Source organism: Podarcis vaucheri (genome assembly GCF_965113315.1).
Source record: "Podarcis vaucheri genome assembly, chromosome: 8".
NCBI lineage: Eukaryota > Metazoa > Chordata > Lepidosauria > Squamata > Lacertidae > Podarcis > Podarcis vaucheri.
In genome coordinates, this window is record NC_138766.1 from 67,793,120 (window position 1) to 67,808,446 (window position 15,327).

The following is a 15,327-nucleotide window of genomic DNA, read 5'->3' on the forward strand; positions in this document are numbered from 1 at the left end:
GAAAGAATGCTCAAACCAATGGAACCCATGATCTGGTAGTGGAGAATTTATGCTACACACTTGCACTACTTGGCTACACTAAGCACAAAGGCAGGTGTGCGTGGACTGGGGGGACATGACAAAGAGGGAACAGGAGTTAGCTGGTATCCTGTGTTCACTAGGGCTCAGTTCCACCGCCAACAATAGCACAAGTGACTACGGAAGACTTCTTTGAAGTCAATGGAGAGCCCCAGAAAATTCCCATACGCCCACAATGGAGTTAGGATTCTGACTACCTCTGCAGTCCATCACGCTGCACAACCAGCAGTCTATAAGAGCCAGCGAGAGGACACAGGTGTCAAAGAGCAAGGTGCAAGGCATCATCCCTCTGTAGGCTGGCATTACTAAATTGTAGAACCCGCAATCTGAAGACATGGACTCGTAAGAGTTGTAGCCACTGTTAACCCTACTCAGAGTAGACCCATCAAAACTAATAAACTCGGCTAACGTAGGTTCATTAATTTCAAGGAGTCTACTCCGAGTAAACGCTAAAACCTTATGAAAATAGAAAGTGGCAGTCCTGCTGGGAGGCTGTTGCTTTGGCTCTGCCCCACCGGGCAAATCGCTCCTGGATTCCAGCCATGCAAAAGTCAGATATTTCTCCTCCCACAGACAGGTCAGTAAGAGGCATTGTCACAGTTCAAGGACACATTCCATCTAGGCAAATACATCTGAAGAGGACATGGAACAGGGTTAGTGAGAGATGTGACTTGGAAATAAGTTATGCAGCTTGGAGAGGGTGTATGGCGAAGTGAGAGCCCCAAGGGTCAGAGAGAGAAACACCCCCCCCCATATACATTTCTAAATACATTTTGATACCAATTTTGGAGCTTAGAACTGCATTGGAACATTCAGGAATTGAGGAAGTCAGTGGATAACAGAGGGTGGTATCCAAGAAAGTAGATCCACTAGCTCAAGGATTTCTGCTTGCTCAACAGAACTTCCCCTCCTTGTCATTGCACACCCTCCCCAAATTCCCTCCAGAACATGAAGGGATGCATGGGAAGAGGAGAGGGAGGGAAAGATTTGTTGTGCAGCCAAAGTCTTTGCACTAGCAGATCCGACTTCACTGGATTTCAATAAGTTTCAATATGCGCATTTGCCTGGGTCAGTTCATATTGCAATTCAAAAAATTCAAAAGTCTCAGGCATCCCTCCAGGTATCAAACTCACTCCTTCCTGGTAGATATTTAACTTTCTGATTTAACTTTTCATAACAAAAGAAAGTCCTTGATGTAAATCTGTTTAGAGAGGACTGTATTTTACTGATCATAGCAGACTGCATTCACAGAGACACTGCCTTGGCATATCTGAGCTACAAAATGCTGTTATATTTTAATTTATGTCATATTTAATTCTTCAGTGGAACAGTTAAGTACTAAAAAATATATGCATATACTTCTTCTCCTAGACTCTCTTCCTGAGAAAACTTTCAGATGTTGAAAATCAATTCCTTTTGTCTCCTCCCTATTCATCTGCTACACATTAAGCTGAAACTCTGGGCACCCAGCGATTCCACAATAGCCTTTCATCTCTGGAGATGCCTGGGACCAATTAAAATCTTACTCTCCCTTAAATAATGGATACGTATTGCAGCATGCCGCTGATTTATCTGCCTGTGATTTTTGCCAGTTCTTTCATGATTGGGCAAGTAGCTAATTTGCATCTTTTAACCCAAGTCACTCTGACGTTACCAGCTCACTGAATACATTAAGGAAACCATTTCAAACAATTAAGAGCATGTGAATCCTTCACAATAAGACAAATATGTAAAATGTGTCAGCACTACAGACCTCTCCTTAGAAATCTCTAAGTTAGAATTGAATAAATTAATTAAAAGCCATGCTCTCTGAAAGACCTTGTTACATGTAAACGGCTGGGGGGGGGAGGGAGGAGGTGGGGAGGAGAAAAGACTGTCATAAAAAGGAAGGAATGAAATCTCCCATCAACGTTACACTGAAAGGAATTATACTTAGCATCTGTTTATTGGGGCGGGTTTAATCAAGACTTCCCTTTCTGCATGGGATTTTAACATTTCTTTGTTCTATGAAAAACACAAGAATTCATTTTATCCCAAACATTTCAGAACTGGCTTTCTTTCACTCCTGAGTTCCTGTTAATACAGGGTACCACATGTCCTTATCCCACAAAAATTCAAAGCTTTCGTTGACATGCTGTAGTCTGAACTGAGGTTAAGCACCTTTATATCTAATTTACTCTTTGATTCTATTTTTCTTCCTCCATATGCTATGCCCCTAGTCCTTCCCTTTACACATAATCCCTGTGGCTGAAATAATAATTTCTAATTAAGGAAATATTCTCACAACTCTGCTAACATGTTTCCATCTGTGCTCCCCAAGGACAACCCAGCCCTATGCTGACCAATACACAAACACACACAGAGACTCCACCTTCCTTTGGAAAAAACAATGCCACTTTTAGCCACTGAATAACACTTAAGGGTTTGTTTTTCTGCCAAAAGCTATTTTCATCAGTTTAAAGCTATTTGAAACATCACAACTGGAGTGCTCATACTGTTTTTCATAAAATACACAATTTAATTTGAAGCGTAAAGCAGAGAGAGACAGTGAGCCTAAGACTATGCTCCTAACTCATATTTGCAACACCAGTGTCCTGCACTCTAAACTACTGTTGCATTTCCTTTGGCTATATTTCAGTCCACTGGTGTTTGCATGTGGGTATATATTTATTATTGAGGGGGAAGTAATTTGGCCCTTATAACCTCCACCTCCATTTCTTTAAGCTCTGTTATACTTGTTTCCAAACATATATGTTAAGGATCAAAATACATGAGTGATAAACCTTTAATCAGTGCTATTTTTCTTGAAAAAGAGGTGCCAGAGTTCATGATAAACTTCTATCCCTTGTTCTTTTTGAAAGGCAATGGTGCCCAGCTAAGAGGTTCCACTGCTGAACTCCTGTGAGCTCTGGCTGGGGAAAAAGAAAAGAAAAGCCCTGCCTTTAATCATTCAATCTTAAGTTTTTTTTCCAGAACACCCCTCCCCCCGAGCTCAATGGGGGCCGATGCCCCAGTAAGTGTACTTAGGGATGCAGCCTTGAACTAGCACATTTGCACTTAAGCCTGTGTATCCATAGGCCACACACACACACGTAGGGTTCAAAATTTAATCTCTGGCATTGTACAAATGAAAAAAGATGGTGTGGTATGTCTGAGAGGGAAGGGAGGAAAAGAGGACTTGTACCTGAGGCTTTGGAAAGCCACTGCCAGCCAGAGCAGTGGACATGATGGCCCCATCAGCTGACACAATACAAGGCAGCTTCCTATGCTCATGTACACTTAAGATACTGAAGGCTGTGTACACTCGATTCACAAAGCTGAAGTCCCATTCAAATTAGTGCTATGCCATATCTTGCCTGATATGTCTAAATAAGCTTCACCTCATGCAAAAGATGATGTTTTCCCACTACCACTGCCTCTTTCTCAGGAGTCTTGAGAAATTCTTTAATACATTTGTTTTGGGGCAGAGTTTGCACTTACATCTTACTTATGTGGTGACTGAGGGGTGTGTTAATGAGTGTCCTCTTCCATTGTACTGTTATCTCTTGGTGGTCTGCAGCCTTCTCAGCCCCTGCTTCCTCAAAACCCCTAGGCTGAGCTTTCTGTTAAGTGTAAGCACCTGGGAAGGCTGCAGAGCCCACATCATCAGGGAGATGATTTGTAGAATGAAAGAAAGAAAACTCACAAGCACCTTCTGGGCACCTCAAAGTAAGACTCGGAGGAAAGCAGTGGGACAATAGGAAATGTGGCTAAGCCCTTACTTCCAGGTAGATGTTTTTGGGATTGTAGTCTTAGCCAATGTATGCTCAAGTCACTGGTAGACGACAGACCACTTCCAGTTACAAAAAGGATTTGAGGCAGCAGAGCTGGAACCGACCTCACCTTGAGTACTGGAAATCTGCTCCCAATCAAACTAGATAAGGACCATTCACCTAACTCATTTTTTGTCAACTCCTCCTTTTTCTTATTGCTTTCCTCTGCTTAAGACAACGTTCTTGCTTTTTCTTTACAATCAACAGCTTGCCTAGTGCAAAGGCACATGAAAATAAAGACGAGGGGAAGAAAACACACTTTGAAAGGGGAACTCAAACATGGGGCAATGGGCCCCACTTAAGCTCATGCTGGGAGTGAATCTGGAGTTGACCTTTTCCGCAGGGGAGGGGCTTACCTCACTAGAATCCTCTTGCTGATTGATCACAGCTAGTGCATCCTCTGTTGCCTGCCGCTTGGCCTCTGCGACCGTGCGTTCCATCTTAGCTCTCTCCGTAGTAATCATATCATGGGCTTTCCGTTCAGCCTCCGACACTGCCTTCTGCAGTTCGGTCATTGCTTGACGTTTTACTTCATTGACTGCTTCCTCTGCAAATCAAGACATTTCCCTCAGCTTTACAGGAACATTGAAAGGGTGTTGGTCAAGGGGAAATGGCCCCATGTACTAAGTAGTTAGATCTCTGAAAGTTCTTGAGTGATATTCCTCATGAGGACAAACCTTCGTCAACGAAATGGAACCTAAGTTATGGCGCACCAGTTAGTTAGTTCACAATAATAAAACCATATTGCCGTTACTTAGGTTTGATTTGTTACTGGGTTATGGCCTACTTTCCAATGTACTTACTTAGAGCCAATCAAAACAGACTGTTTGTGTGGTACAGTCCTCTTCAAGGACTATACCACCTCATAGCACATGGGAGGGAATTGCTAGTGTTTTGGAGCACTAGCATACCAGAGACATTCTCTGTGGAAAGCATACATGCCAAGGAGAAAGACTATATATAGCCTAACTATTTTGCCATCAAAATTTAATATATAGCGTCATCGATGTACTTGGCATGGTACAGGCTTCACAGTTTCCTGCCCCAAGGGGCCTGCAGTCTTGAAATGGAAACAACAAGTGAAGGGAAGGAAACTGAAGCAGAGGTAAACAGGGGAAGGATTGGCTATTATTTCAGGCATTGTCTGAGTTACGGCATGGCAGGGTTTTTAACCCAAGGGCTACATTCCCTCATGGGGAACTTTCTGAGGGCCACATGCCAGTGGGAGGAATCGAGGCAAAAATGGGGAAATGGTTGTAACTCTTACTTTTGTTGTCTACATTCAATCCACACAAAAATCCAATAATTAAATGCAAACACACACCTCCAGCCGGGCACAAGCACTCAAGGTGAGAGGTGTAACCTGGCGAAGAAGCACTTGGGCGGTATTCAACCAAGTTTTACTTCAAAGTAGACTTACGGAAAGTACCTTAGGTGTCTTCAATAATTTCAACGGGTCTACTTTAAATAAAATTTATTAGAATACCACCTTATGGTTTTTATTTTATTGCTAATATGTTTACAGTAGCACCTCGGCTTATGTTACCCTTGGGTAACGTAAACTTTGGGTTGTGAAAGTGGCAAACCCGGAAGTGTTTTGCCGTGCGTGCATGCACAGAAGCACTCTACCGCATCACACACATGCGCAGAAGCGGTCCCTTCGGTTGCAGAGACCTTGGGATCCAACCAGAGCTCCGGAATGGATCCTGTCCACAACCGGAGGTACCACTGTAGTGTTCTTTCTTCTTAATAAAAAATTATTATTTATTCATAAATTTATCACTCACTTGTCACTAAGCAGGTCTTTAAGTGACTTACACTGAAGAACATATACAGAAATACATCAGAAAATAGAAAACAAGAAAACACACACATAAACATTTATATTCTATACTGTGTGTGTGTGAATAAAATATCATGCCCATAATAATAATAATAACAACAGTGTTAGTCACCTAGGAAGTAGAAATTCCGAAAGGCAGCACATGATGCCCTAAAGATTAGCAAATCTGTGATGAAGTGCTGTGTAGTCCACAAAATCTTATTTCATAATAAGTTTGTTAGCATTTAAGGGGTCACCGGACTCTTTATTGTTCCAGACAAGCATGTGCTCAAATGCATAACTGAACTAGGGCTATAGAGTAATGTGAGGTTGGTTACAATGCCTTAGATCTACATTATCTAATATAATGCAGTCTGCTTTTCCACACTGGATAACATGACTTGTCATCAGCGAGCCAGTGGGGTTTATGGTGGGGGTTTTTGGATGCAAGAGAAGTGAAAGATTTCACGTGTTCAACTGACAACTGAAACAAGTGATTTCTTTCCTTTTTAAAAACTCAACTACTCTAATTAACAAGGAAACTATCCTCCCCTTGATTTAGTGTATCTCATTTTCATCTTTATTCAAAGCAAAATGACAATGATTAATTGAAAATTTAATAAGCAGTAATTATTAACTTGGCAAACCTAGTACCAATTAACACTCTATTAAAACTAATTATGACATGTTTCATTCAAGTGTTTGCTCTTAATTGTTTCACCCACTTAAGAAGCACCTTAATTAAATGTTCTGTTTAATTAAAAACATAAGATTCCTAATAAAAATGTTTTACTGTAGAATAAAAATATTAGAGTTACAAATGTTCGGTGGTTACAGCGCGATGTAGAGTATCCCAGAGAACTATAAATTTAGTTCTCTTTACCTTCAGCTATCATTTCTCTTAACCTGTGAGGTTTCTGAGCTTAGAGGACAGCTAAGGTTAAGGCTGAAATTCTAAACAGTTTCTAGGAAGCAAATTCCGTTGAGCTCAGTGGGACTTACTTTTGAATAAACATATAGGATTGTGCTTTTAATCATATAGGCTAGGATCCAGGGATGCTTCCCGGGTGTAATTCAAGGGTTGCTTGTACCCACTGGGATTCTTGACTGCCCCCTTCCCAGAAAAACATGTTCCACACCCTAGTGCCATATCACAACTGCCTATGAAACTGCTCTCAGGTTAACAAAGAGTTTGATCTGTGAGTAGGGGCGGAGTTTTAAAAAAACTTTGGCAGGTACATAATACAGGTTACACAGTTCTTTAAATCTTGTTCTGAATCTTGAAATTTATTGCCATATATTTTATTAGAGCAATTCCATTCGAAACCAAACATCCGAATCATTTTAATATCCCCAACGTTATTGTCAAAATCCCCATTTAAGTGAGGCTAGCGCCGCCTCACTTCTACATTTTTCTTAATAGACTGAAACGCACGCTAAAACATGTTAAGGTAGATACTGATCATAAAATACATTTATTAAAAGATATCTGTTTTCCAGAGAGATGTGTTTAATCTGAAAATTCCTGGAGAAGAAACCATAATATTTTACAGGGGGAAATTTTAGAGGGGAAAAGTATGCCTTAATTTTTATGAGAGTTAAAAATATGCCCTCACATTACCCTCCCATAAATGAGGGGGATGGGGAGAGAGGAATCAGACTGTGCAGCTATGCAAGACAGGGACTAATTTACTTTGAATATTCAAGGTGAATTACAATTCTATCTAAGTGGCAACAGGACAATAATTTTTGCTTACGATCAAAGCTGCAGCTTGACTAATTGTATATGCAAATAAGGCAATTTATATTTAAATTATGCATTCCTATTCTAGTCCCACCGGCACACACAGATCAGCAAAGAGAATTGGTAGGACATTTGCAAGATGCTTGAATATTTATTACCAACTGCAAACATTCTCTGATCCCTTGAAAAGAAATATATGAAGACAAACCCACAGATGCAAATTTTATTGTCATTTTCATATATATTTTTAAAGAAGACACAATCTTAAATACTTGCCTTTTATCTCACGAAGCACAGTTACCAATCAACATAGTTTTTTTAAAAAAACAAATCTATTATCTCTAACGCTTTGTCTGAACTGGGGGAAGGGATTAAAAATCATCAAATGTTAGTCCTAGGGATGGGTACATCTATTTCAAGTCCATGTCAGTTTTGTGCTTTGGATGTGTTTTAAATGCATGGTGTGCACATAGCCTGGTGTGAGGCACACTGGGTCCTTGAAAAGGCCGTAAAGTCTTGCCTCTTTCCAGCATAGCTTTTGCAGTTCAAGAGCTAAAATGCTATGGACACCCCTGTGAAATGAGAAGATGCATTAGAGGACTTTGGAGGATTGGGCTCATTGCAAATTTAGAGGACATCTTAAAAGCTCTCCTCTCTTCTCTGGGAGGAGACACAGAGAGCTGTTCATGCAGCTGTGCTGCCATGCTTTCACCGCTAAGCAAGGCTGCTCTCAGATGATGATCAGTGCCTCCACTGCTGAGAAGATCCTGTTTGTCTGCAGGAGTGGGGCAGAGAGAGTGCTTACACTTTCCCTGGCTGAGGTACATGAGATGAGGAGATGCATGACATCATGAGCATATCAAGACAGGCAGCCTTCCTAGTCCCATGATGGTGGTATGCATGGAAGTTATAATATTACAAGTCTTGGTTGGAACTTGCGAAAAGTCTTCCTCCATACCTGTCTAGCAGCCACTGCTGTTGATGTGGAGACTCTGCAGACAATCCACAGAGTGCTGCTTACAAATTTTAGTGCCCGTGCTTGGCTATAATTATGAAGTGGCCCCTTAGAATTAGGGCTAATTGCATTCTGTAAAACATATAAGCTGGTGACAGTGTTTGGATTTAAGATGCTGGCAGAACGGCTGTGTATACTAATGAGCTAATGAAGTGCAATAATTTGCCCGAGGAGAAAGGAAAAGACAGAGATTCTTGCCAGACTAGCCTACTCACAAGGGCTTAAGATGGAAGATAAGATGTCCTGCTAAGAGGACAAGAAGAAAGGATCCTATCCTACACTGTTCTCACACTTTGCCTTCAAGGAACTTAAGGTGGTATTCTACTCTGGGTGACTAACCACTCCCAACCTCACAACACCCCCATGAGAGATAATGAATAGTTTAACTCTAGCCTTTCTCTCTCTGCCTCTGGTACTGATACTATTTGCTTGGTCATTTATTCCTGAGGCTTGAGACCAGGTGTGGGAAACCTCTGGCCCTCCAGAAGTTACTAAAATACAACTCCGAACAGCTCCAGGGAGCATAGTCAGTGGTCATGGATAATAGGAGTTGTAGTTCAGCAGCATCTGAAGGGCTAAAAGTTCTCCACACATGCTCTACTACATCAAGGTTGTTCAAATGTGTCCCCCCCTTAAACCCATCCCTTTTTAGAAGCTGCTGGGATTATTAGCAAAGTCTTAACTGAGGCAGCATATATTGTCTCACCTGGTCTGGAGGTGTGGCTTGTGCCTATTATGCAATGCCTTCCCACTGCTACAAGCCAACTTACAAGCACTTCCATCCGAAGTGTAAGAACATGCCAATAGTAAGAGGCACATCTTGCAAATACAATACAATGACTTCTAGGCAGGCCCAGCTTCCCAAATTCTATTTGACTTCTCATGTGTGAAAATCATGTGTGTCAATGTTCAAGAATGAACTGTAGCTTTTCCACAAGGAAATGTGAAACAAGCCCTGAAAATGATCTGTTTATTATCTGGGTTTCTTTCTTTCTTTCAAAAAAAATCCATATTGACATCTCCTTATCTTCAGACATAGATGCTGCTCTAATTAAAACAGTTCTGGTGTTCTGATCTGTTCCAGTTTAAGACTATTAACTGAAACTTTGGCTTATTAGTAGCACATCCCCCCCACCCCTTTTATTCTTTATATCAGAACATTAACAAATGCACACAGCTGCCAAATTGCTAGGCTCGTATTTTTAAGCAATTCTTACCAGCTTTCTTCCAGATCTCCTCTGGCACGTATCCAGAAGCAGGCCTGTGAAGGAATTCTCGATGTGAGTCTATAGGAAGGAGGGGTGGGGGGATAAGGGGAGGAAAAGAAGAAAAAGTAGTATAATAAGTAATAGTTAAACAGGAATTTTTTTTTAATGCCCTCTCTCTTTGATGCTTCAGTCAAGGGAGTGAAAATATAACCTTTATATAAAATGCAGAGGACAATAAAGCCATTACTCCCACATCATTTAAAGAAGAGATCAATCGGTTCATTAAATTGATCTGTCAGAACGCTCTTCTTCCCTAATATAAGGCCTGCCAACTGAAAGATGCTTCATACCTCTCCTTTCACTTTCATTTGTAGATAAACTATTAAAAAAACAACAACCAAGGGTGAAAAATACAATATGGTATACTTGAAGATCTATTGGGGGGGACGGGACTCTATTGTTCCTTGAGCTCTTAGCTGCAGTATTACAAAATAAAATCAGCTAATATTTTCCTCCCTGATCTTCTCAAGAAGAGACAGGGACTCCAACATACAAAATATGAGTTTTGCGACTGGGTCCCATTAAAAGGCAAGGATGGCAAATATTTACAAACGCAAAACAAAAGTGGGAGTCAAAGTTCTTGATTTCTTCATACGAAAGCCCCCGGTTGGAAAAAGCTGCAAATTCATTGGGTTTTATCTGATGGTGATTTTTCACAAGTGGAAAGCAGTTTTGCTTGAGCAATAGATCGCCGTTTTTGGGGAGGGGGCAATACTGCAGCTCCCCAGGCCTCCAGAAAAGCTGCTTCTAAGGGTTGGGGGGCAGTAGTGGATATGGCAGTCGGCAAGAGGGACTGGCAAAAAAACAAGGGCTCCACCTGCCAAAGTGGAAGTGCATTCTGTGAGCACAGGGTGCGCTCCAGATATTAGAATAGTACTGTTGGAAGGGACCATTAGGGCTATCTAGTCTAACCCCCGGTAATGCAGGAATCTTTTGTTGCAGTGCAGCTCCCACCAACCCTACCATTGGCAATGCTAACTGGGAGCTTGAAGTTGTGGTCCAGAAACATCTGGAAGGCACTGCATTGGCTGTCCCTGTGCCAACACAAAACTGCAGCCAGATAGTCAGCAGGTCAAATAATAGAGTCACTTTTAGATTTCAAAGCTGTTGGATAATCAGTATTATTTTTTTTGTAAAGCATGATGAAGAATTAAGGTGGTGGAATGCTCCAGTCTTATTTTCCTATTGACAGTTCATGGAGAAGTAGATGACTTTTTGGACAATACCATTGCAGGGTGTTCCCTTAACTTTCCGGGGGAGATTTAGGGGATGGCATGCATGGGGCGAGGAGACAGGGAAAGTCCTCTTACATTAGCAGTATTATTTAGTTGAATACCATCTTAAATGTGGGTGTTATCTCAACAAAATTCCAGTCTTGAAAATACTGTCCTTTAGTTCCTTTGTTGTTGTTTGGAAGAAAAAGTGTTATCGTTTGTTTTGCAAGCAGGCAAAATAAATAAAGAAAATGTTTGAAACAAGGACATTAAACCACTAGCAACTCTAATCATATGCATTATCAGTTAAATAGTATTTCAATGCCAAGACAACTTCATATCTGAAGTACAGTAAGTCAGCGCAGTAGGTATCCCCAGCTCTCACAATGCCTGCTTGCTACCATAATTTTTTCTAGCAGCAGGTCAAAATAATATCATGGCATGGCAATATACTGAATTGGCTACTGATGGCCCCTTCCATTCTCTTTCTAATCATGTGCAAACATCAAAAAATATTAGTTATTCTAGAGTAAAGAATAAAGCATTCTTTATTTCAGAATGAATAAACCCAATAATGAGGTGAAAACACTCAAAAAAGAAGCAGATCACTTGATTAATTTGTCTTAGTTCCCCAGAAGAAAAGGGATTTATAGCTGAATGCAGATCGCAGATGATATAAAGCAGGGAGATAAATCACATCTGTTGAATCTGGCAGGTTTAACAATACAGTCCACAGTAAGCTTCACATGTGGCAGTCAGAGAAGAGACCACCTTACAAGTCCATTAATCACTTGGGGTGAGATTTAAGCTCACTGAAATCTATGGCAAAGCAGCCATTAACTTCAGTAGATCATTTGCTGTTCTGCAAAGGAAGGAATATGAAACCTGAGCTTCCCTTGAAGGCCTTTAGAACATTCTGACTATTGCAGCAGTGCTGGCTCCAGGTGCCCTCTGCTGGGCCATTTCCTCCATCGTTGGGCCAAGGTTAGTTTACCTGGCAACAGCATTCAAAGCAGTACAGGTGACGGCATCTAGCCATGATTAAAATTTGCCCCAGAGCAATGCTATGTAGCTGGGAAATGAGAAAAAGTGGCTAGATCTTCTTAGAGAGAGCTGGGCTGGATTTTTTCAAAAGGAGAAGGTGAGGGCAGATGCCAGCAGCAAGGTAAAGATGCTGGGGCCAATGCAATTGCCCAAGGATGCTATCAGTGACTCTGCATAAGAAGATGAAGCTGCACTGCAAAGGTAGAAAAATACACACGGAACCTTCCATTTTGCTTTTAACTAGTTGTTATAATCATGATGGGATACAAAATCCAAAACTTAAATCTTCAAATGGTTGAGGCAATGCTAACTATATTCATGTTTATGCTTTGGAGACTACCAGCAGTGGCCAGTGTGGTGGGGCAGAACCATTAAGTCGCCCTCCTGATACTGGCGTCACTATGGCTTACCTGGGTCTGACAAGGGTGGAGCAGAGTGATGGCAAGGAGAAAGTTGAGCATTTGCGCTGGTGGAGCCAATCCAGCAGCTTGCCACTGCCCTGCACCATCCAGAAAAGATATAGAGAGACCAATGTTGGGAGACAGAGTCCATGTCTCTGCTTCAACACACCAGTTGCTATAGGATACTGCAGGTGAGGAGCAGGATCAAGGGTTGCAGTACACTACAACCAAACATTTGCTGTTCTGTCCTTGGTACATTCCCTTGCTGTGTATTAAGCCCAAGGGCAGTAAGCCATGCAACAATCCCCTTATTTTCACTATGGCTTTTCCACATGATAGCAATGTTAATAAAAAATTGAAATGAGAAATGCTGTGCTGGCTTGTTTAGCTACGCAAGAGTAAAAAGTAAACGGAATTCAATGACATCATTGACCGGATTGCCAGCTAATTGGTGCAATTTCCAAGCACAAAGATCAATCAAGCTCATATTCCAACCACAATTCACATAGATAATGTAGCCAAGTCTCTGCAAAAGAATTAAATCAAGATCTTATAAAAGATTTCCATAGGGTTTAATTTAAAAATAAAAAAACCTGGAGAGGGAAGTATGCCGTAAAGAATGATGAAAATAATAAGAAACATATTCTTAAATCCTTAAAAAAATCATTTAAGTGGATAAGATGAAAATAGTCTGGGTGGCTTTCTGTGTTGCGAGACACGTCTCCATAGTTGTAGAACAGGAAGTGAGCAAAAGCTTCTATAAAGACTCAGCGTCGTAGCAATCATTCTTTCAAGCCAAAGAATTATGAAATCTGAAAGAATGGAAGGAAAATTGTTTCAGTCTTGTTTCCCTTGAGGTTATTGACAGAGTGTTTGGCACTGTGAAGACTACCACATATTGTTTAGATTGCTGCCCATCTTGCCTGGCTAGTTGAGCTTAAAGGGCTATGGGGTGAAACATCATAAGGGGAGAGTTCCTCCTCAGTTAAAGGAACTGATAATCTACCAATCTTGAAGAAACTACACAGGAATGATTTAGCCAGCTGTCTAAGACATTCTCTTTTATCAGAGGATAGCTGAATGTGTGGTGAAGACCAGCACTTGGGTGACACATCTTCCTTCAATCTCTTCCAGTAAAACTTCTGGCCTTGTTATGTGACTGAGGATCCCTGTGGGGATTATTTGTGTCTGGAAGTTGACAGAGAGAACTTTTCCTTCTTGATAATCCCTGGACTTTGAGGTCCTTTGTATAAGGAGAACATGTCATTCTGTAAATCCACCTTGAAAAGCTAGTAGGAGCGTCAGATTTCTCTAGAATGGTTTCATGCTTCGAGACTGGAATGCATTCAAGGAATCCCCAATTGGTGATGCTAGCTCAGCCACTTAAAAAGCAGAGACATCACCTTGCCAACAAAGGTCCATATAGTAAAAGCTATGGTTTTCCCAGTAGTGATGTATGGAAGTGAGAGCTGGACCATAAAGTGAGAGCTGGAAGTGAGAGCTGGACCATAAGAAGGCTGACCGCCAAAGAATTGATGCTTTTGAATTATGGTGCTAGAGGAGACTCTTGAGAGTCCCATGGACTGCAAGAAGATCAAACCTATCCATTCTGAAGGAAATCAGCCCTGAGTGCTCACTGGAAGGACAGATCCTGAAGCTGAGGCTCCAATACTTTGGCCACCTCATGAGAAGAGAAGACTCCCTGGAAAAGACCCTGATGTTGGGAAAGATTGAGGGCACAAGGAGACGACAGAGGACAAGATGGTTGGATAGTGTTCTCGAAGCTACCAGCATGAGTTCAACCAAACTGCGGAAGGCAGTGGAAGACAGGAGTGCCTGGCGTGCTCTGGTCCATGGGGTCACGAAGAGTCGGACATGACTAAACGACTAAACAACAACAAGCTCAGCCACTTGGCGGTTGGCATGGTGTTCCACTGGACTCAGTTGTATCACTGATGCTCCTTAACATGAAGCCACAAAGAGAGAGATAATCTGAAATTTTGAAATTGGGTGTCAACCAATATGGCGATGACATCCAGATCTCTGTTTATTTAAATAAGTATCCAGCGACAGCTGCCTCAGTTCTAAACCAGTATTTGCAGGTTGCAGTCAGCTAAGTAAGGTTAAACAGACTGAAACTGAATGAAGACAAAATTAAGGAAATGCTGGAAGTGCTTCTTGGGATAGATAAACTGGCAATTTATCTGTCTGACCAGGTTAAGAGCCTAGGGTTCTTCTGAACTCTCTTTTATTTCTGGAAAGACAAGTATCAGCAATGGCCAGGAGTACCTACTATCAATTTAAAGTGCTACACAGATTGGCAGTTTCCTGGAGAAGATGGATACTGTCATGATAGTACATCCTTCTGGCATACCTAGGATTGATTACTATAATGTGCTTTATGAGAGACAGTCCTTGAAGATAGCAGACTTGAAAGCTTTAATTGGCATATGTTGCCCATTCTATGGTTAGTTTGTGGGCTGTCTTAAGTTCTGGAATGGTAAAATATAAACATTTTAAATAAATCCCTGTTTAATTAAAGTGTTATTTCAAGTAAATGAAATATAAAAATGCATTAGAAAGAGAGACATGTTTGTTTATCCACTAAAAGTTACACATGATCCAATGCAACTTTGGCAGGATTTTGTCGCTTTATAACTATTGCTGGATTGTAGCCACCAAGAACAATAAAAAGAATTTCTTGGGTATAAAAGAAAATGACATTTTCAAAGTCATATCTGAAAAAAAAAACCTAAGGTACTAAAAGGAAGGGACTAGAAGAATAAATTTTAATTTCTGCAACAACGCCAGATTTACTATTTTGCAAATGTCAACAGCATGCAGAGAAAGGAAGGGACACTGATTTTTTTCCTAACTGAAGTACTAGACCAACTGTTTGCAGATATTAACTCAAGACTATGTGCAGAGT

At 41.1% G+C, this 15,327-nt stretch overlaps 1 protein-coding gene across 1 annotated transcript in view; it reads right to left on the reverse strand.

Annotated features, from left to right (window-relative positions):
* Positions 1–15,327, reverse strand: part of RUNX1T1 (RUNX1 partner transcriptional co-repressor 1) — a 148,220-nt gene that overhangs the window by 13,144 nt on the left and 119,749 nt on the right. Inside the window, 2 exon segments of the mRNA XM_082233658.1 lie at positions 4,247–4,437; positions 9,689–9,757. Coding sequence (XP_082089784.1) covers positions 4,247–4,437; positions 9,689–9,757 — 260 coding nt within the window.